This window comes from Hipposideros armiger, unplaced genomic scaffold (genome assembly GCF_001890085.2).
Source record: "Hipposideros armiger isolate ML-2016 unplaced genomic scaffold, ASM189008v1 scaffold_519, whole genome shotgun sequence".
Lineage (NCBI taxonomy): Eukaryota > Metazoa > Chordata > Mammalia > Chiroptera > Hipposideridae > Hipposideros > Hipposideros armiger.
The window spans coordinates 1,046,615-1,066,665 of NW_017731869.1; the positions used below are offsets into that span (position 1 = coordinate 1,046,615).

The window sequence follows — 20,051 nt, forward strand, 5'->3', positions numbered from 1 at the left end:
AAAAACCTTGTTAATGAAAATTTTGGCATTTTCCAAATTAAAATTCATGTTTAAAAATTTAGTTCAGGTTGTCAGTTCTAAACTAACAAGTAATCAATGAAGCACAATCAGACTAAGAACAGTTCCCTAATATTTTGGGTACTACTGTAGAATACCCAGAAATACTATCTTTCTTGAGCCAACAATAAGTTGGATGAAGCCATTTAAATGAAAGAGAGTTATTATCTGCCAGTTTCTCCTGCATTTCTGGTTAATTTGGAAAGAAAAATAAAGTCCTTCAGGGGTGTAGGACTTCTCGGTCCTTTTTCTGGCATGCAGATATATATTCCTGAAATTAGAGCAATTGATAAGATCTAAAACCCCATGAGATAAGGCCCTTTCAATAATTTTGTAGAGCTCATTAAGGGTATCACATGCCTTCTCATTAAACAAACAAAACAAAACTAAAGAACCTGTGTCCATTATGATTTTCATTGGTCCCCCTCAGTTTTTGATATTTAGTCTTATAGACTGAGCAGCGGCAAATAATGCCCATGAGCCAAGTCTGGCCCATTGTCTTTTTTTTTTTTTTTTACAGCCCATGAATTAAGAATGGCATTTATTTATTTATTTGTTTATTTATTTTTAATTTTTAAAATTTTATTGGGGAACAGCCATGGTCATTGGTTACACATTGGTTTCATACTACAATGGCATAGTTGACTCTTTTAAGGAGGACGCAGCTCACAGTGGCCCATGCAGGGATTGAACTGGCAACCTTGGTGTTATCAGCACGATGCTCTAACCAACTGAGCTAACCAGTCACCTTGGTTTTTATATTTTGAAATAATTAAAGAAAAAAGACCAAATGTAGAATATTTCATGACACATGAAATTCAAATTTCAGCATCCATAAATAGTTATTTTGGACACACCAATAAAATTATGGCTGCTTTCTTGCTATAAAGAAGATAGCTTTTCACTTTGATAATGGAACTAGGTATACGGCCTCATCATGAAGGAAGGACAGGCTTTCTGCCTCATGGTTATTTTGCTGAGATATAAAAGTAACAATATCTTGTAATTAATAGCACGTGGAACTGAATATTAAGGGACGTATAGTACTAGAAAGATACATGGTTTTTCCTCAGCATTCGTCACAGGAGTTAAATCTGTGAGAAGATGGGGTTCCCCTTGGGTCCTTGATTTTATTCTGAATGTCATTAGTAATTTTGGACCTAAGGCTATCCAACTCCAGGGAGCAGTATAATATGGGGCAGTCACCTTTCCTCTAAGATAGACGGTGGGTTTGCTTTCATCCTGCTGTTCATGCACCCCCTGCAAACTCTGACCTTCTAGACTTTGCCTAGAATACTCATCCCTCATGTTTACTATTTCTCAGCTGATTCCTTAAAATGGGACCTCCTTTCTTTCAGGTCACCAGGACCTGTCTAGTCTCATCAGCTATGTATAATATTAGTTCTTCTGGTACTTGGCATTTTACTTTCCTGACTATTAGTGTCTGTCAGACCCCTGCTAGTTAGTCACACTCCTAGTCTTGTCCTCACCAGACCAATCCTGTCTCATCGCTGCTCAAATCCCAGAGTGGCAGCTAGAAAGCCAAGTGAGAATACAGCTCTGAAAACCAATAGGGAGGCAAGTGGAGTAGAGAGGGGGAATTGTCTATAACAAGATGGACATTTTTTTTCTCTAAAGAGCCAGATAGTAAATATCTTAGACATTGTGACCCATATAGTCTCTGTCACAACTACTCAGCTCTGCCTTTGTAGCAAGAAAGCTGCTGAATAAATGCCAGCTAGCAAGTTGCAGAGTGACTCATATCTTTACTTCCATCTTTCATTTCTTTCTTCAGGCTTATAATACAAAGAGGTCATGGTTAATCTTGCTTTGCAAAATATTCCTCTCCCAAACTTTTAACCATTTGCCTTGGCAGAGTGTTTAGATATCTTGCTTGGAGCAGAGAATAGTTGATTTTGTGCTAAAAATCTTCCCAGCAAAAAGTCCTCCTGGCTTTGGATTACATGAATGGCCTTTAGCTCATGGCATAGAACTCCAGAACACTGGAAATGGCAGTGCAGTAACAGAAAATGATTCAGGAGGGAGCTTCTTGAGGTCACACACATGGGTCACATAAACTGCTTCAGCCAGCCTTTAATTCTTTATTCTTATAAAGGCTTACACTACTGTTAGTCATTGGGTATTGCTGTTTGCTTGGTATCTTTCACTGATTTCTCTATTTTCCCCCCTCCTCTCTTCTGCTCTTTCCCTGATTTCTTATTGACTTCTATTAAATTCATAATCTCTCTAGTCGACTTCCTTTCCCCAAGCTCCCTCTTCACTTCCTTATTCTCGCCTTCACTGTATTCCTAATAAGTGTCAAGCTCCTACAATTATTCTAATTCCAACTTCCAGGTATCTTCACAGCAATCTTCCATTCTACCGTGTTTCCCTGAAAATAAGACCGGGTCTTATATTAAGTTTTGCTCCAACAATCTATATTTATTCATTATTCATGTACAAAAATCTACATTTATTCAAACAGTCATGTCTGGACGACAATCTTAACTGGGGCTTATATTTGGGGTAGGGCTTATATTACGAACATCCTGAAAAATCATGCTAGGGCTTGTTTTCTGGTTTGGTCTTATTTTTGGGAAAACACGGTAGCTCCTTGGAGTTTTATCCTCTCTCCTTTCTAAACTAAATCCATCCATCGAGCTCCCCAGCCCCCGCCACCTGATGTAACCCCGGAAGACTACACTTCTGCACAGACCTTTTTCTTTTTCCCACTTTCTTGGTTCCTTCCCCATTTATGGGCAACAGGTCTCTGTGGACAGTCACTCCCCTCTCCCACCTGCCGTTTCTCCCTCGGGCTGCCTAACCTCTTGAATGTGAGACATATGCCCTGGGGTTCCTGACCATTCTCTTATCCACACATACCTGGCAATCTGATTTCTTTCCCCACAGTTACACTGAAACTGTTCTCTTAAAGGTCAACAATGACCTCTTTTTAGCTAAATCCATTATTTTTTTTCTGTTTTCTCATTCTTGGGTAATCATTTCTTAACTTGGAATGAATGCAGAAGAATTGGTTTGCCTGGAGGTCGGGAGGTTAACCCTGGAGCCCTCTGGATTCTGTTTCTTCTGACAGGAGTTTGGCACAGAATTTTCATAAGGTGTTATTTTATTAAAACTGTAAGCTTCTGTTGTAGTATCTGCATTTCAACCAAGAAAATGTCATACAGTGTATCTAATGGTGCAATGTAATTCCCCAAAGGGTAAATTAATCAGGTATTCTTAGTCAAGGTGTCACCATCATCACTCCACAAATCCCAGTATTTGAAGTAGCCTTACTCCAAAGAAGCCATTTCTAATATAATTAAGTGGACTATCCCCACAGTTTACAAAGCCAAATGTTAAGTGAGTTCTATCTGACTTTTATCGGAATTTTATTGAGGAACATTATGGTCATGGCTTTATGAAAATTTATTTCCTTTGATTATCCTTCCCATTTTACAGCCCTCCCAAGTTGCACAGAAAATTGAGCTAGAAGTGTTTTGTTTTGTTTTTAACTCCAGGGCACGTTGCTCCTATTTCTTGGCTCATTTCTCTAAGATCTGACATAGACCCACAGCACACAATGCCACAGGATTTGTTCAGGTTGTGAACCAGGTATCTCCAATTCTGCTTCAGAGAAGCTGAGGCTGAAACCTTCATGGTTTAACTCAACATCCGCTCCGTCCTGTTTTTACCATGATTATTATAGTAGGGTAGATTTTTTTTCAGTGGTTTCTTAGATAAGACATTACAAGCAAAAGCAACAACAAAAAAACCCCAAATAAATTGGACTTCATCACAATTAAAAACTTTTGTTCTGCTAAGAACACTACCAAGAAACTGAAAAGACAACTCACAGAATGGGAGAAATATATTTACAAATCATATATCTGATAACAGACTTGTGTCTAGAATAAAGAACATCTCAATAAAAAGACAAATAACTAAAATATGGGCAAAAGCTCTGAGTCAATATTTCTTCAAAGCAGATAGAAGAATGGCCCACAAAAAGCAAATCAAAACCACCATGAGATATCACTTCACGCCCACTAGAATGGCTATACACTGTAATCAGAGACATAATAACTAGGATGTGGAGAAATTGGAGCCCTGATGCACTGCTGGTGGGAATGTAAAATGATGCCACTACTTTGGAAAAGAGTCTGGCAGTACTTCCAATGGTTAAAGACAGAGTCAACATTTGCCCCAGTAATCCCACTGCTAGGTTCAATTCAATTCTCACACAAGAGAATTGAAAACATACTCGTATGTCTACAGAAAAACTTTTATACAGATGTTTATAGCGGCATTATTCATAGCAGCCAAAAGAAGAAACAACCTAAATGCCCATAAACTGATGAATGGATAATCAAAATATGAAATATCCATACAATGGGATATTATTCAGCAATAAAAAGTACGCTACAACATGAACTTGAAAACATTATGCTAAGTAAAAAAGCCAGACACAAAAGAGCACACATTGTATGATTCCATTCATGTGAAATGTTTAGAAAACACAAATCTAGAGAGACAGAACATAGATTAGTTCTAAGGCTGGGGAAGGGTGAGAAGGGGAGTGACTTAAAGGGTACAGGGTTTCTTGTTTGGTAATGAAAATGTTATATAATTGTGGTGATGGTTGAACAAGTCTGTGAATATACTAAAAACCATTGAATTGTAAAGTTTAAATAGGGATATTTTGTGGTATGTAAATTATATTTCTAATAAAGGTTTTATTAAAGAAAAAAATTCATGATGATGATCATAGATCAAACTTGGGGCTAGATCAAGAAGACATGACCCATGGCTAATTGTTTTTGTATCTTTCTTTTTTTTAAACCAATGTCATAAACTACTTGAAATCTTCAATTTTACCCTTCGGAGTTTTCCACACAATCATTATGCGATTGTGAAAATCAACCAAAGAAGCACTAGCAAAATGCTTGCTTTCAAAGTTATCAATAATTTGGAAACCTCAGGAATTTCGTTTTTTAGTTCTGGATAACAATTTATATTGACAGGAGGGTCGCAATTATTCTTTAGGTCCGGGGCAAAAAAAGTGTTATTACAGGTAATCTATTCTGATTTTACCAAGTGTAGAGCAGTCATTCGGGGACCCAAGAGACTTCTAAAATTTCATCAGGGTAGTTCGTAGGGAGCAAATAGGCTTTGCTTTTGTCCAGTGCTGGCTTTTGCCAATTACCTCCTTATGTACCTGCGTTCTCTTCAGCACATTATAGCTCTGAAAAAATGAGACTGAACACTCTTTGGTACCAAAGACATGTGCTTCAGTGGCAAAGGTTCCACAATCCCCTCTTGATATTTTGAGGTCTGAGGAGATCCTAACAGAAATCGTGTTCTGACAGGGGGTAAAATACACAGGCAAATCGGGCTGTTCTTCTGCTGAACCGCAGTGGCAACGCTCCAGCGGCGTCTTTGACCTTGTTCAGAGCTTGAGGACCTCCCTGCCTGCCTGCGCACGTGGCGAGGCGGGGACAGAGCCTCGTGGGACCAGCGGGAGAAACTTCCTGCTGCAAGCTCTGTAAATTCCAGGTACTGGAAATGAATTTTCAGCCTGTCGCTGTAGAACACCACGGGGAAGACCTCCCAGAAGGTCTACCCATCAGGGGGTTAGGAATAAAACGCTAAGGGAAGTGAAATGAGAACCTTCCCCCAGCATCCTGACACACTTCCTTTCCTCCTTCATCCACCCCCACCTTTCCTACACTCTGTCCCGACTCCTTCTATCGGCTCAGCCCCGCCCTACGCCCAACCCGCGTAGGGGAGTCAAACAAGACCCCGGAAGAGTAGTCCCATCCGGGTGCTTTGCCGGGGAGGGCATAGGGCGTGGTTTTATGATGACCCGGGGGAGGAGCCAACTTTGGAGCCCGGGACTTCCTGACGGAGGGGGCGGAGGGCGTGTGGGCTGACCTTGTGCACATCTCATACTGGACAAGAGGGGTGTCTCTAGTCTCAAACTTCCCTTTGAGGCGGGGATATCAGCTAATAACTGTAACTTCGAAGATTATCCCTTTTAAAGTGTTATTCGTAACCTCTCTTCCTGCTCTTCTCTCTTCCCTGTTGGGTACCCGTGACGATCTTGCCCGCTCCCAGTCTCTTGTCCCCCTCCTTTCCTACGCGGATGGTGGGGCCCGCCGGGCGCGCAGGCGCAGAGAGCTCGGGGCGGTGCCTCTGAGGGGCGGGTGACGCAGTGGCGTCGCTGCCATTTTAAGTTGTTTGTTCTGGATTCTCCTCTCAAACGCGACTCTGCCGGGACCCGGGAGGCTCCGAGGCCTTCGCCGCTTCCGCAGCCACCGGTGGCGGGGAACGAGACTGTGCCGCTGCGGACGCTCGCCATCCGCTTGGCTTTCCGCGTCCTTATCTCAGAGACGCACTTTCCTGAGAGCCGGAGCCGACGTGGGGAAGGAGGACTCGAAAGCAGATGCTTGAACTGAAATAACTTTATTTCGGGGTTGACTTGGCTGACAGACCCCCTTAGCTTAGGGCTTCCTTCCCCCGCTGCCGGGACCAGCATCCTCCTCCTTTTCCTCCTTTCTCTTTCTCGCCGCTGCCCCCGTCCTCCCTCCGCCCCGGGGCGCCGAGCCAGACTATGGGTCCCAGGCGGGGGCTGCGTGGCGGAAGCAGCGCGGGCGGCCCGGTCCCAGTGCGCACCGTAGCGGGGATGGGGGGGCTCAGTTGGCTGGTGGTGTTCTCTTGACATGGCTCCTGCCCGAGCCGCGAGCAGCGCCCCCACCGCCGCCGCCGCCTCTTCCGCCGCCGCCACCGCTCCGCCAGCGGGCTGCGGCTAGAGGGCCCGCCCCACCCGAGTCGGTCCGCGATCCCGGCCTCCGTGGACAGGGAGGGGACTCCCCGCCTCCCATCCGCCCCTCGGGAATCCCACTAACGACCCCACCCTAAACCATCCAAACTCGGGAAACATGGTCTGTTCAACGTGAGAGAGCTAATCCGGAACCCGGGAACTTCCATTTCTTTTGTTGGGGGGGGTGGGATGGGCATACTTTAAAAAGTAATATTAACACAACTGTTTTCTTTTTTTCCCCACTGATCCTTCCCATTTACCCCATCTCGCCTACTCTACCCGGGCGGGAATTGTTTCCACGATGAAATGAGTGAAAACCTGAGTGATCCTGTGTCTCCCGTGGTGCGAGTGAGTCGCTGCCGCTGAAGGCAAAGGGTGGGGGTGGGACCTGGTGGGTGGAAGGCAGGTGGTCCCCGGGCACTGCCTGGATTTGGGAGAAGAACCTGCCACCTTTGCCTCAGCAATGCCCACGGAAAGATAAACTCCCCACTGTCTGGAACGGGGGCAAATTCATAGGGAAGGCTCCCCTGGGGAATATAGGACTCCTCGCGGGGTTAGTGGTGTTGGGATCCCTAATCAGGTCTGACCACAGAGCCGGAATAGTTATTATATTGTGTTATATACTCCCCTTTCTCTCTGCCATCATGATTCTCCTTGGCAGCAGCATTAGCAGCTACCTGAGGGTCAAAATGTGGGTGATGGGGAAGTTGGTAATGACTCCGCTGTTTTTTCTCATGGCTCCTTTGGGCAACAGCTGCCCGCCCCCGGTATACACTGTAGTTGATTGCAGGGAAACCCTGAACCTCTCCCCTTCTTTCTCTACCGATTTTGCACTTTTCTCTTTGCTCACCACCAAGTGTAATCAATAACAAGCACTGACAATACATAGCAATAGTGAAACCTGAAATAACTAAGAATTAATTAGGTACTACAGCCATGGATCTGGCTGGGTAAAATCCAATTGGATATTTCAGTTTCATTCACTTTCCCTGTTTTGGTGGGGATTTGTGTTTTTTTCCTCCTTTTTTTTAAATTTGGAAAGCAAGGCTCACACTCCTCCCTGCCCTGTTCTTTTTCATAATCCCTTTTCTAAAAAGGGAAAAATCTGGATGGGTTTTAAGGATTGGGCTGGTGTCAGCTGTGTTTTATTGCACACCTAAATCCTGGTAATAGGCTTTTCATTTCCCCCCAAGCCTTTATTTTGGCAGTTACGCCAAATGTGTTTTCTGAAAAGTTAGTTCAGTATTTTCTCAGTTTATTGCCTTCTTCCCCTTCCTTTTCCCCCACCCAACCCCAAACATTATTGTCCAAACATGACTGGACAGCGGCTTTTGTTTCTTGACCCTGTCATATGATAGTCTGCTAATATTGCCAGAAGGTGCAGTTTTTGGGTTACAGTCGTGATTTTAGCTATTCAATCATATTAGCAGGAAAAAAAATGACTTGTTTCTGTTGTACTTGAGTCTTAAGAAAAAGTACCCATAGTTTAGTGACAATTTCCAAAGGCTTTAGTACCACCTGTATTTCAAAATGGGGGACCCAAACTCCCGGAAGAAACAAGCTCTGAACAGACTACGTGCTCAGCTTAGAAAGAAAAAAGAATCTCTAGCTGACCAGTTTGACTTCAAGATGTATATTGCCTTTGTATTCAAGGAGAAGGTAATTTAAAGTTCTTAATGTGTATTAGCACAGGTGGCTTTTGTAAGTTGTGCAAATAACTGAATATTAGGTTAAAGAGTGATTGGCAAAAGTCTACAGTGTATGCTTTGACGTTTCACCCTTATGGGGAATTCTCTGAATCCAGTAGTTGCAGTGTAACTGAATGGAAGGCTTGAGTACTCATTGGTTTGGAAGTATTTCATTCCAAAACACTGTTAGGGTTGTGGTGTGGGCAACATTGTAAAACTTTCACTTGTGTTTTACAGTAAATTACATTTATGTGGAGTTATAGAAAACTTTATAACTGAGTTTAAAGATTAATGTAACATAAATGATTGAAAGTGGTAAATGGGAATCAAAATGATTAAAGCAGTCTGTTTCTTCAAGTCCAGGATGCAGGTACCTTTTCTCATGGTACATTTTTTTTTACCCTAATAGACTAATTTTTAGGAGCAATTAAATACTCAAGTGGTTAATTTGTGTTTAGAAGTGCATTTTATTAAAATTCAAAGTGAAATAAGTTAATTTTTTGGGGGGTCTTAAATAGCAAATAATGTGAGTTGTCAAGGAAATCATGATAAGGCCGTATATTTTTGCAACTTAAAACAATGGGTGGTTTCTTAAATCTTTATTTGATAGATTAGGTTATGAATATAAGGAAATACTTGGATTTTTGCACTTAAATTATGAGCTAATTTCAGATCAGAAATATATTAGTGTGGTATCTTTAATATTTGGAAGTTTCTTAGGTTTTTACCCCACTCTTAACTCTTAAAGGTTATTAGTATCGAAGAATGCTCTTAGCTGCTAGAATATAACATTGTAAGGTGGTTTCAGAAGTGGTTTGTTTTGAAGTGATTGTCCCAAGGTATTCCTAAGGATTTACTTCTCCATTTTTCTCTCCTTTTGTTAATAAGTTGATTGCAGAATTGATAAGATCAGAAATTAGTTGAAGATATTATAATGCACATTCACTAGAAATAAATCATACATAAGTGGTGAGACTAGATCTTTGTATTTAATCTAGAAGGTTAACTGTACCATTTAGTTCTTTTAACACTTGTGAGAACATGTTTTTATTCTACGAATGGAGAGTATCCAGGCACTTCAGTAGTTCATGAATTTTATAACCAAAATTCATCGTGAGCACTTGGTGTGACTAAATTTGAAATTCAATTTGGTAGACATCTTTTTTTCCTCCTTGCAGATATTGACACTTGTTATATAACATCCAGAATACTGGAAATTGACCTTTAAAGAGTGAAAGAGTTCATTGGTCTGAATAGCTTTGTTTTTAAGCTACTGAGATTTTAATTTAGCTGTGTGTAGAACCAGTTAAATGAAATTACATCAAGAGTAAATCACTGTTTTTTTGTTGTTTTTTTTTTAGCCCAGGGGTGCTGGTGTTTGTTTCTCACAGCATTTAAGAAATATTGTCTAAAATAAGTACTTGGTGTGGATACCATAATGCTATAAAACCATGCAGTTAAACATCTTGATAATAGCTTGTTTTATGTGGTTGGGGTTGGGGGGCTTGGAGAGAAAGGACAAAAAGATTTGCCTATTTGAAAACCTGTGTTTTCAGTACAAAAATTACTTCAGTTAAGAATTTTACTGAGTTATGATAAAAGTACATGCATTATAATATGAATTGGGTATTAAAAGACTGTGCTACCAGTGAATTAATATACTTTTTTTTCTTCTAGAAGAAAAAATCAGCACTTTTTGAAGTGTCTGAGGTTATACCAGTCATGACAAATAATTATGAAGAAAATATCCTGAAAGGTGTGCGAGATTCTAGCTATTCCTTGGAAAGTTCCATAGAGCTTTTACAGAAGGATGTGGTACAGCTCCATGCTCCTCGATACCAGTCTATGAGAAGGGTGAGTTTTGTTTTAAGTTTTGATTTGGTAAGTTTAAGCTTGCATTCCCCTCCCCTCCAGGATGGGTAGTTCTAGTGGTCATGAATTTCTTTATTTCTTCAAATAAAGCATAGATAACTTATGTGGTATCATGGTGATAATGGTGTACATTATTGCTGTGAATAATGTTTTATATGACTGTTCATTGGATTTTCCTCTTTGGGAGGGGAGCTAATATCATACCCCTTAATAAATAAGAAACGTAAAGTAGAAGAAACTATTGTTGCCAACCTTCTAAATTTCTGCAACTCATTGGAAGTTAATCTGGCATACTGGAACAAGAGATTCCCACAGTTAGTGATTGGGGTCGGGGAGGGGAAGACTGGAAATACCATGTACTGGTCTGGCAGAGGTTTTTTGGCCTTTGGAAATTAATATGCTGGACTGTGATAATAAGAGGAACATCAGCATATAACAAAAACACATTCCAGTTGTATTAACATAGTGATTCATATTAGAAGTTCCAAGACAACTTAACTTTGCTTTAAATAGTTCTGACTTTGAAGAATGGAAATAAAGGTGCAGAGGTTTTTGAAAAATGACAAAAAATCAGAGCTTTAGTTGGAGTTTTCACCATGTACTCTTGAATTTAGATCTTGATGTGAGGAATATTGTTGAGTGACTCTGTGGACTCTACAAGATAAAAATTTGAATAAGGTGATGAACTACTCAGATTATATGGGGCCCTATTACTGTTACCTCATATAAAATGATATATAGTGGACCTATATAAACTGATACATAGTGGACCTTTTGCACTTGTGAAATGTTTCTTTAGTCATTTCTTTTTACAGCTTTCTTTGAAAATAATTTTCTTTTATTATGTGTGTCATTTTATAGGATGTAATTGGCTGTACTCAGGAGATGGATTTCATTCTTTGGCCTCGGAATGATATTGAAAAAATTGTCTGTCTCCTGTTTTCTAGGTGGAAGGAATCTGATGAGCCATTTAGGCCTGTTCAGGTATTTTATTGTAAAATAAGTGTGGTCAGCACTTAAATTTAAGTGAAAACTCCTGGAATAAGGTCTAACTTAAGAAATTGTTGGGAGTATGCTTTTTCTTTTCTTTTTTTGGGGGGTGGTATGCTTTCTGATAATTTTTATGAGTCCGTCCCATCCTTTTACTATTGTAATGCAAGAGGAAAAACAATTTGGATTATAGAATCTCTTGAGAATAAGGCGGGTCTTAGCTACCCACTGTATCTTTGAAATTATAGCTAGAGGAAATGTTTTAAGGTCAGCATTGATTTATTGGGGAAGGGAGGGCATGGATAAATTCACAAGACCCCTTCCCCTGCACCATGCACAATCAACCATCTGGGTAATTGAAGGAAGTGTTCTATATCTCAAGAAACTGTTCAAAATTGTGGTCATTAGCTACATCTGATTATTAAGCATTTGAAATGTGGCTAGTGTTACTGGAGAACTGAATTTTAAATTATTGTGTTGTCAGAAAAGCCAATGCACTTTTGCAATGAAAAACAGAAAAAAATACATCATGACTTTTCCGACAACCCAATAAATTTAAGTAGCCACTGTCAGCACAACTATATGCGTATGTGTGCAGTAAATGTTTCATGTTGTGTAAAATGTTTGTAGTTACATATAAATGCTTGTATTTTCTTTTCTTTCTTCTTTTGTTTCTTTTTAAATGTTTGTATTTTTTAATTAGGCTAAATTTGAGTTTCATCACGGTGACTATGAAAAACAGTTTCTGCATGTACTGAGCCGCAAGGACAAGACTGGAATTGTTGTCAACAATCCTAACCAGTCAGTGTTTCTCTTCATTGACAGACAGCACTTGCAGGTAATCTTTATTTTTGGCAGGGGGCAGTGGAGGGGGATGACCTAAGGGCTGATTTAAAAAGCTTATTGGTTAGCAAACTGTTTTCTGTACAGGTTACTTGATTCTCTTTTGCCCCTTGAAGTTATTTAAAAAATAAGAAATATTGATATATCCTGTGCCTCACCTTAGAGCAGTGGTTCCCAAACTTTGCTGTATGTTAGAACTTCCTGGAGAGTTTTTAAAAGTCATGAATCCAGTGTACAGTAGAGTTTGAGAAATGCTACCATATAGCTTTTCTACCTAAACTGTAGTCACCAGATCAACATCACCTGAAAACTTATATATGTAGAATGACAGGCCCTGCTTAATCTACATTTTGAACCAAATCATCGGGTGACTGATAGGTAACACATTATCTTGAGAAGCACTGGCCTATTTCAAAGTAAATAAAAATCTAAAGGGATGAGGTACATTTGTATTTAAAAGATCCATATGTGTTTTAAATGAGTACTTACAATTTAAGCAGCAATCCAGATATTCTAAATGAATTTTTATTTGTAAAACATTGTTTATTCTCACCAACCTAGACCTAAATGTCATTGCCATTAATTTATAATAGATACTTTGTTATTAACTTTTAAAATACAGCATCATTTAAATTTACCATTTAGACAATATACAGCAATGACCAAGACAGACAAAAATTCCTGCCCTCATGGAGTCTCATCCATTGTGGGAATCCCAGTAGTAAATAAGTAAAATATATAGTGAGATAGTGATAAGTGCTAAGAGAAAAGGAGAGGTGATATATAAACCATTGGGTGTGAATTCTTAGATGGTATAGGCAGAGAAGACCTCACTGAGAAGGTAAGTGACTTAAAGATTTTTAAAAAAGAGTATGATATTAATTGCATTATAACATGTTTATTTTTATTTAAGGGAGTATGTAAGGTACTAAAAAACACAAAAGCAAATCATACTGCTTCCTTCAAGGGGCTGATAGACTTTCTATTTTGTGAAGTTAAGTAATTATGTATAGGTACAAATAAAAGAATTGTGGCAATTACAGAAGAAAGATAATTTCACTGGGGGTATTTATAGAACTAATAGAAAAACCACATAATAGGTGGGTTTTTTAGGTTTTATTTTTTAATCTGGGGTCTTTAGCTCTGGAGACTTTTAAGATGACTTAGTTTTTCTTTTTAATTGCTTGTAGTATGGAATCCACAACACAAAGATTTTTAGTCATAAAAAGATATAGAGGTTTTTTGTTTTTTTTTTTTTTAATTGAGGAATAGGACCCATCAGCTCCAAGTCAAGTATTGATTGGGTTGTCGGAAAAGTCATGACGCATTTTTGCAACGAAAACAGAAAAAATACGTCATGACTTTTCTGACAACCCAACAGTTGTTTCAATCTAGTTGTGGAGGGTGCAGCTCTGTGGCCCATGTGGGGAACGAACTGGCAACCTTGATGTTAAGAGCACTGTACTCTAACCACCTGAGCTAACTGGCTGCCCCAGTCATAGAAGATTTAATAACTACTCAAAGGAGTTACTTTGTTAATATGTAGCAGTTCATCTGTTATGTATCAAGGTCAGATGTTTTCAATGCTTTAGAAAGCAAACAACTTGAATTTTTTCAATGCAAAGAAAGATTTAAGATCATAAGCTAAATTTGTGTTGTAGGTAGGGTGACCAACCGTCTGTTTGTAATGCTCTGATTTTAGCACTGAAATTCAGGCTGAAGTCCTGGGCAAATGAGTGTGGTTATTACCCTGTTTGTAGATGAATTTGGTCTGCAGTGCTTTTAGGTCTCCTTCCACTCAGGTTCTGCTCTTGATCTTCATAAACTGGAGATGTGTTGAATGTTCACATTATTATAGAAGAAGCAGCCTCCACTCATTCACAAGGGACTTGATGATGACAGTGGCCAACATATGTAGTAGATCAAGTACCCTACTCTCTACTAAGAGCTTTACATGTATGAGCTCATTTAATCCTCACAACAGTCCCCTGAGGTGTAGACCAGCGGTTCTCAACCTATGGGTCGTGACCCCTTCACAGGGGTCACTGGGTACTCGTATGTGGGCGTATCTGCATGTGGGCCTGGAGACGGATAGAGGAGTGGTGTCTCGGTTCCTAAGACCATCGAAAATATGTGCTTTCCGATGCTCTTAGGCGACCCCTGTGAAAGGTTGAGAACTGCTGGTGTAGACCTTGTTACTCCCATTTTATAGCTAAGGAAATCAAGCAATTAAGTAGCTTGATCAAAATCACCCAGCAGAGCTCTTGAGCCATTTATCATAAGATAAGATACATAGGGCATGACCAAAGGATAATTTTGGATGGGCAGGTGGTATAGAAGCACATACCTGGAGCCTGGATTCTAATACAGATGTAGCCACTTAGTAGCTGAGCTTTTGGACATGTAACTTCTGCTGTCAGCATGTTTTTTTCTGTTAAATTGAGTAAATGATATTCATAAGGTGGTAACATTTAAAATGAAAAAAAACGTGCATATGTATAAGTTCATTTGCATATAAAGACTGCTTCAGACATCGGCAAAGGCCTTTTTTTTTCTTCTGCCTCTTTTAGAGGTGATACAATGAAAAGAAGATGAGCTTTGAAGGCAGGGCTGGGTTCAGAATCATCTTACTAGCAGTGGTTATTTGTGAAAGCTCCTAGTGCATGTTTTCCATAATTTAGATGTTAAAATAGTAACTACTTTTTAAAAACAATATAGTTTGATTTATCTGGTAATGCTTTGGCTTTCTTCTAGTCTTTTACTCCAGAAAATTCTTAAATCTTGATCTGTTTCTGATCTTCTCCCTAGCTTCTACTCGCTCTGTATCTGCTGTCTTTTTATATACAAACATGACTTCAAACCTCTATTCAAATCTGTCTCCATGAAGTGCCTTTAAAACGAATTTCTTGGGCCAGCCGAGTGGCGCGTTGGTTAAAAGCTGGCTTGGGACGCCAGAGGGCCCTGGTTCGGATCCCACATATGAGGGCCAATGACACTGCCCTCTACAGCTAAGATGCTGAACAACAGCTCGACGTGGAGCTGGGCTGCCATGAGTCGCTGTCGATGGCATAGGCTGCAGCCTGTGCTGCAGTGGGTTGCCATGGGCTACTGTGTGTAGCCAGCAGCCGCAGTGAGCGGCTGCCCTGAAGCTGGCGACTGATCTGCCTCAGCCGGGAAGAGCACAATGATGGTGCCAGCTTGGGCCAGTGAAGCAACGTCCTCAACTAGACTGAAGAACAAAAAGGACAGTAACTTGTCTGTTCTCCTTCCCCCAATTCCCCAGCGCTGTTCCAATTCCCCAATTAAAAAAAAAAACCAAACAAAAAAACTTCTTTTAGCAAGTAGTCTATGGTTGACATTCCTATCTTTTATCTGCATAAGTTCTTTGTAAGATTTTTTTAATTGGAGAATTGGAGGGGAACAGCGTTGGGGAATCGAGGAAGGGGAACAGACAAGTTGCTGTCCTTTTGTTCTTCAGTCTAGTTGTGGAGGATGTCGCTTCACTGGCCCATGTTGGTATTATCATTGTGCTCTTCCTGGGTGAGGCAGTTGCTTGCTGGCTATTGGACGGCGGGCACGGCAGCTCACAAAAGCGTATGCCAGCTGCCGGCCAGCCCCACTGCAGTCTACGCTGTTGCCTCACGGCAGCCCAGCTCCACATCGAGCTGTTGTTCACCATCTTAGCTGTAGAGGGCTCAGCGTCACTGGCCTCATGTGGGATCTGAACTGGGGCCCTGCTGCTCAGAGCTGGCATCCCAAGCCAACTCTTAACCAACAAGCCACTCGGCTGGCCCCTGCATAAATTCTTTAAAGATTTATTTATAGTCCTGCTTACTCTTTTCCTGTATTTTGTACGGCAAAGTTCTGTCTTCCTAAGGTCCCTATGGATAGGGACCATCATTTATTCCCTTACTCCATGTGCTTTGTTACTGTGTCCATACATACTTAGTAAATTGTGGGAGATTAACTAAATGTGATCATTGATCACTTATGTCTTATTTATTAAGAATATTTAAACTTTTCCCCTTCCAGACTCCAAAAAACAAAGCTACAATCTTCAAGTTATGCAGCATCTGCCTCTACCTGCCACAGGAACAACTTACCCACTGGGCAGTTGGCACCATAGAGGATCACCTCCATCCTTATATGCCAGAATAGAGTACTGACCAGCAAAATGGAGACGATCAGAGTGCAGCAGCAATTATTTTCTTGTTTTCTTACCACTTTATTCTTTCAGAGTTTAAAGAAAATGGACTCATGCACAGAACACTATGCATTTTGAAACTTGTTCATCCTGGATTTTTTTTTTAAAAATCATTTGTATCTCAGAACTTTAAAAAAAAATTAGATGTCTTCTGCATGGACTGTGTGAAAGAAGATGCTTTGTATCTTTGCTGCACTGCATCAGCATCTTATAAAAATGTGAAGTGAAAGGACTATGTACACTGAAATGCTTAAATGTATCCGAAAGCACAAGGTGATACTCATTTTTGATGGTCTTTCCATTTGTGCTGGCTTTTGCCTCTTGACATCTGTCATCAGTATTTAGAGGGTGAGACGTGAAAGTAACAGGTATAAATAACATTTTAAGAAACTTAATAGCTTTGCTATAATCACCGTTGTTCCAGGGCACTGTCAGATTCATTCTAATAAGTGGTTTAAAAAAAAATAAAACCACGGGAAAGAAATCTTAAATGAAAAAAGCATCTCATTGTAGGCATTCTTGCCTCATTTTACTGGGCCACGTTTGTTTCCTGGTACTCATAAATATATGTATTTTATTTCCAGATCTCTTTCCTCAAGTTGCTGTCATAAAAGAGTATTCTGCTGGGTGTTGATACAGTTTAGACCCATTAAAGCAGATCTGGAGTCTGAAATAGCTAAAGCAGCTATAAAACTGAGAAATACATTCATAGCTGCTGAAACCATGATAGGTAGAGGACTTTCCTTTTTGGTTTTTGTTTTCTGGTTTTAAAGAGATTTTTATTACAAAGAAAAAAAATTCCAGTGAATTGTGCAGAAATACTGGTTTCTACACCATCCTAAAGAAAAACTTAGGGGTTTTTTGGAGTAGAAAAAAGTCATTAAAGTTGGAATCTTAAATTGTAAAAACAACCATTGAGAGTCAAAGTTCTAAAAGCAGAACTCACTTTGTGCAATGAACATAAGGAAAGACTACTGTATAGTTGTTGTTTTTTTCCTTTTAAATGAAGAAAAGCTTTGCTTAAGGGTTGCATACTTTCATTGGAGTAAATCTGAATGATCCTCCTTTGGAGTAAAACTTAGTGCTTACCGGTTTCCAATTGTATTTAGTTTCTGGTTGGAATTTGAAAAAATGAAAACCTAAATAAAATAGGTTTATGTTCCCTGACTATCCAGGTGAATACACAAAACTTGAAGTGGTAACTTTTTTCCTAAGTCACGGGGTACGTGTTACTAATGACCTTGGGTTATTTAATAGTCAATGGCTAAACGGCAAATTCAGAACAAATCCAGCAATTGGGTTTGTAGTTTTAACAAGAACAGGAGTCTAGGACATTTTTGTCACCCTTTAATATAATAGTTATCAGCCTGGCCTTATGCCTTGCTTCATGGAAAAGAAAAAAATATTCTTAGTTCTAAAATGCTTTCACATGTTTTCTAATCAATTAAAAGTTAGAATCTATTTGAAATAACACTTCGATGTTTATCATGGCCAGGAACTTATAAGCTCTTGTCTGAATGAATTTTTTTTTTTTTAAGATTTTATTGGGGAATTGGGGGAGGGGAACAGACAAGTTGCTGTTGTTTTGTTCTTCAGTCTAGTTGCGGAAGATGTGGCTTCACTGGCCCAAGCTGGCACCATCATTGCACTCTTCCCAGGCGAGGCAGATCAGTCGCCAGCCTCTGGTCGCTCACGCTGGCTGCTGGCTACACATGGTAGCTTATGGCAGCCCACTGCAGCAGGGGATGCAGCCTACGCTGTCACTGGCGTCCCACAGCAGCCCAGCCCCAGGTCGAGCTGTCGTTCACCATCTTAGCTACAGAGGGCAGTGTCACTGGTCCTCATGTGGGATCCAAACCGGGGCCCTCTGGCGTCTCAAGCCAGTTCTTAACCAACGCGCCAGTCGGCCAGCCCTCTTGTCTGGGTGAATTTAACGCTGTAGAAAATCAGTTGCTTGCCCAAACTCACATGGTGAGTAGAGAATTTATAACCAGCTGTCTGGCTCTATAGAGCCCAAGCTCTTGACTGTTTCGTTATGTTGAATTACATTTATTAATAATCAACAAGTTAGACATTTCAGCAGCCATCGGTTTTGTTTTTATTTTAGAATCTAGATTTTGAAAAGTTGTAAGAGTAATACAGAAACCACCTGTATACCCACATTTAGTCTAACATTTTGCCACATTTGTTTTTATTGTCTTTCTACATGTATTTATGTGAACATCTGAGTTTGGTAGCACATAGTACTTACACCTTGATTCCTTATCCCTTAGTACTTCAGCACATGTCCCAAGTACAAGGATACTCTTATATAACCACAGTAGTTATCAAATTCAGGAGCTATAACATTGGTATACTTGAATCTACCATCTCTTTTCCTTTTGCTAATTGTCCTAATATCCTTGATAGTGGGTTTTTTTTTTTAACCCCCCTGCAGTACAGGATCATTGCAATTAGTTGTCATGTCTCTAGTGTCCTTTAATCTGGAACAGTTCCTTAGCCTTTAATGACAGCTTTTTTGAAGAGTACAGGCCAACTTTTAAAATATAAAGTTTGTGATCTTGCACTGAGTGATGTTTCTTCTGGTGAGGTAAGATCTGGATTGTGCATTCTAGCCAGAGCCCAATGTGACTGTATGCTCTTCTCAAGTTAATATCCAGAAGCACATAATTTGCTCGTTGTTGATGTTAATTTTGATGGGTCTAAGGTAGTGTCCTGTTTCTGCATTGTATAGTTACTATTGGGTTGTCAAAAAAGTCAACGCATTTTTGCAACGAAAAACAAAAATATGTCATGACTTTTTCGACAACCCAGTATTTTCCCACTTGCAACTAAGAAGCAATCCATGGGAAACATGCAAATATCCTCTTTATCAGGAGCACCTTGATGCTTTTTTTTTGCCTTTTGCTATAACCAGTCTTTTTTTTTTTTTTTTTAAGATTTTATTGGGGAAGCTGAACAGCCAAGTTGTTGTCCTTCCATCTTAGTTGTGGAGGGCGCAGCTAGCTCAGCTCCAAGTCCAGTCGCCATCTGGCCACCTGTTGCCAGCTCAGCTCAAGGTGCCATGTTCAGTCTTAGTTGTGGGTGTGCATAGCCCACCATTCCATGCTGAAGTCAAACCGGCAACCTTGTTAGGAGCACAAGCTCTCACCAGCTGAGCCATCCTGCCACCTGTTAGCAGCTTAGCTCAGGCGCAGCTCACTGGCCCATGTGGAAATCAAACCTGTGACCCTGTTGCTCAGAGCTCACCCTCTTAACCAGCTAAGCCACTCGGCCGGCCCTATAACCAGTCTTTACTATAATGACTGCAAAATGATTTTCCATATCTGCTCCTCGCTTCACATTGATCATTCTTTTGTAAGGAACAGCTATTATCTACCTAAACAATATGGACTCAATTCTTTTTGTTTCAATGCTGCATAATTTGCATGCCTCTATTTTCTTGAGCATTCCCTTTAAGGCACTAGATATGTTCATTTTGTAACTTCCCTATCCCAGCCCCTGAATCAGCCACTTCTCCAAGGAGCCCAGGTTCCTTTCAGTAGGAGATAGGAAATTAGTATCTGGGCTCCCT

General features: G+C 40.2%; 1 protein-coding gene across 4 annotated transcripts; it reads left to right on the forward strand.

Moving 5' to 3' along the window:
• Window positions 1-6,272: 6,272 nt before the first annotated feature.
• Window positions 6,273-17,666, forward strand: CUNH6orf62 (chromosome unknown C6orf62 homolog). Of its 4 annotated transcripts, none has more exons than XM_019668190.1 (5): window positions 6,273-8,539; window positions 10,249-10,422; window positions 11,302-11,424; window positions 12,134-12,268; window positions 16,306-17,647. In XM_019668190.1, the coding sequence occupies exons 1-5, from the start codon at window positions 8,411-8,413 to the stop codon at window positions 16,429-16,431; spliced, it is 687 nt and encodes a 228-aa protein (XP_019523735.1). In that variant the 5' UTR covers window positions 6,273-8,410; the 3' UTR covers window positions 16,432-17,647. The 4 variants fall into 4 exon arrangements, with proteins under 4 accessions (XP_019523735.1, XP_019523736.1, XP_019523737.1 ...); XM_019668191.1 differs by having other exon boundaries at window positions 6,273-7,228; window positions 10,246-10,422; XM_019668192.1 differs by having other exon boundaries at window positions 6,273-7,228.
• Window positions 17,667-20,051: the final 2,385 nt, after the last annotated feature.

Coding starts and splice junctions, on each gene's coding strand:
- CUNH6orf62 (XM_019668189.1), top strand. CDS start 8,411: ATGGGGGACCCAAACTCCCGGAAGAAACAAGCTCTGAACAGACTACGT. Junction 10,423..11,301: donor GATACCAGTCTATGAGAAGG/GTGAGTTTTGTT, acceptor GTCATTTTATAG/GATGTAATTGGCTGTACTCA. Junction 11,425..12,133: donor AGCCATTTAGGCCTGTTCAG/GTATTTTATTGT, acceptor TTTTTTAATTAG/GCTAAATTTGAGTTTCATCA.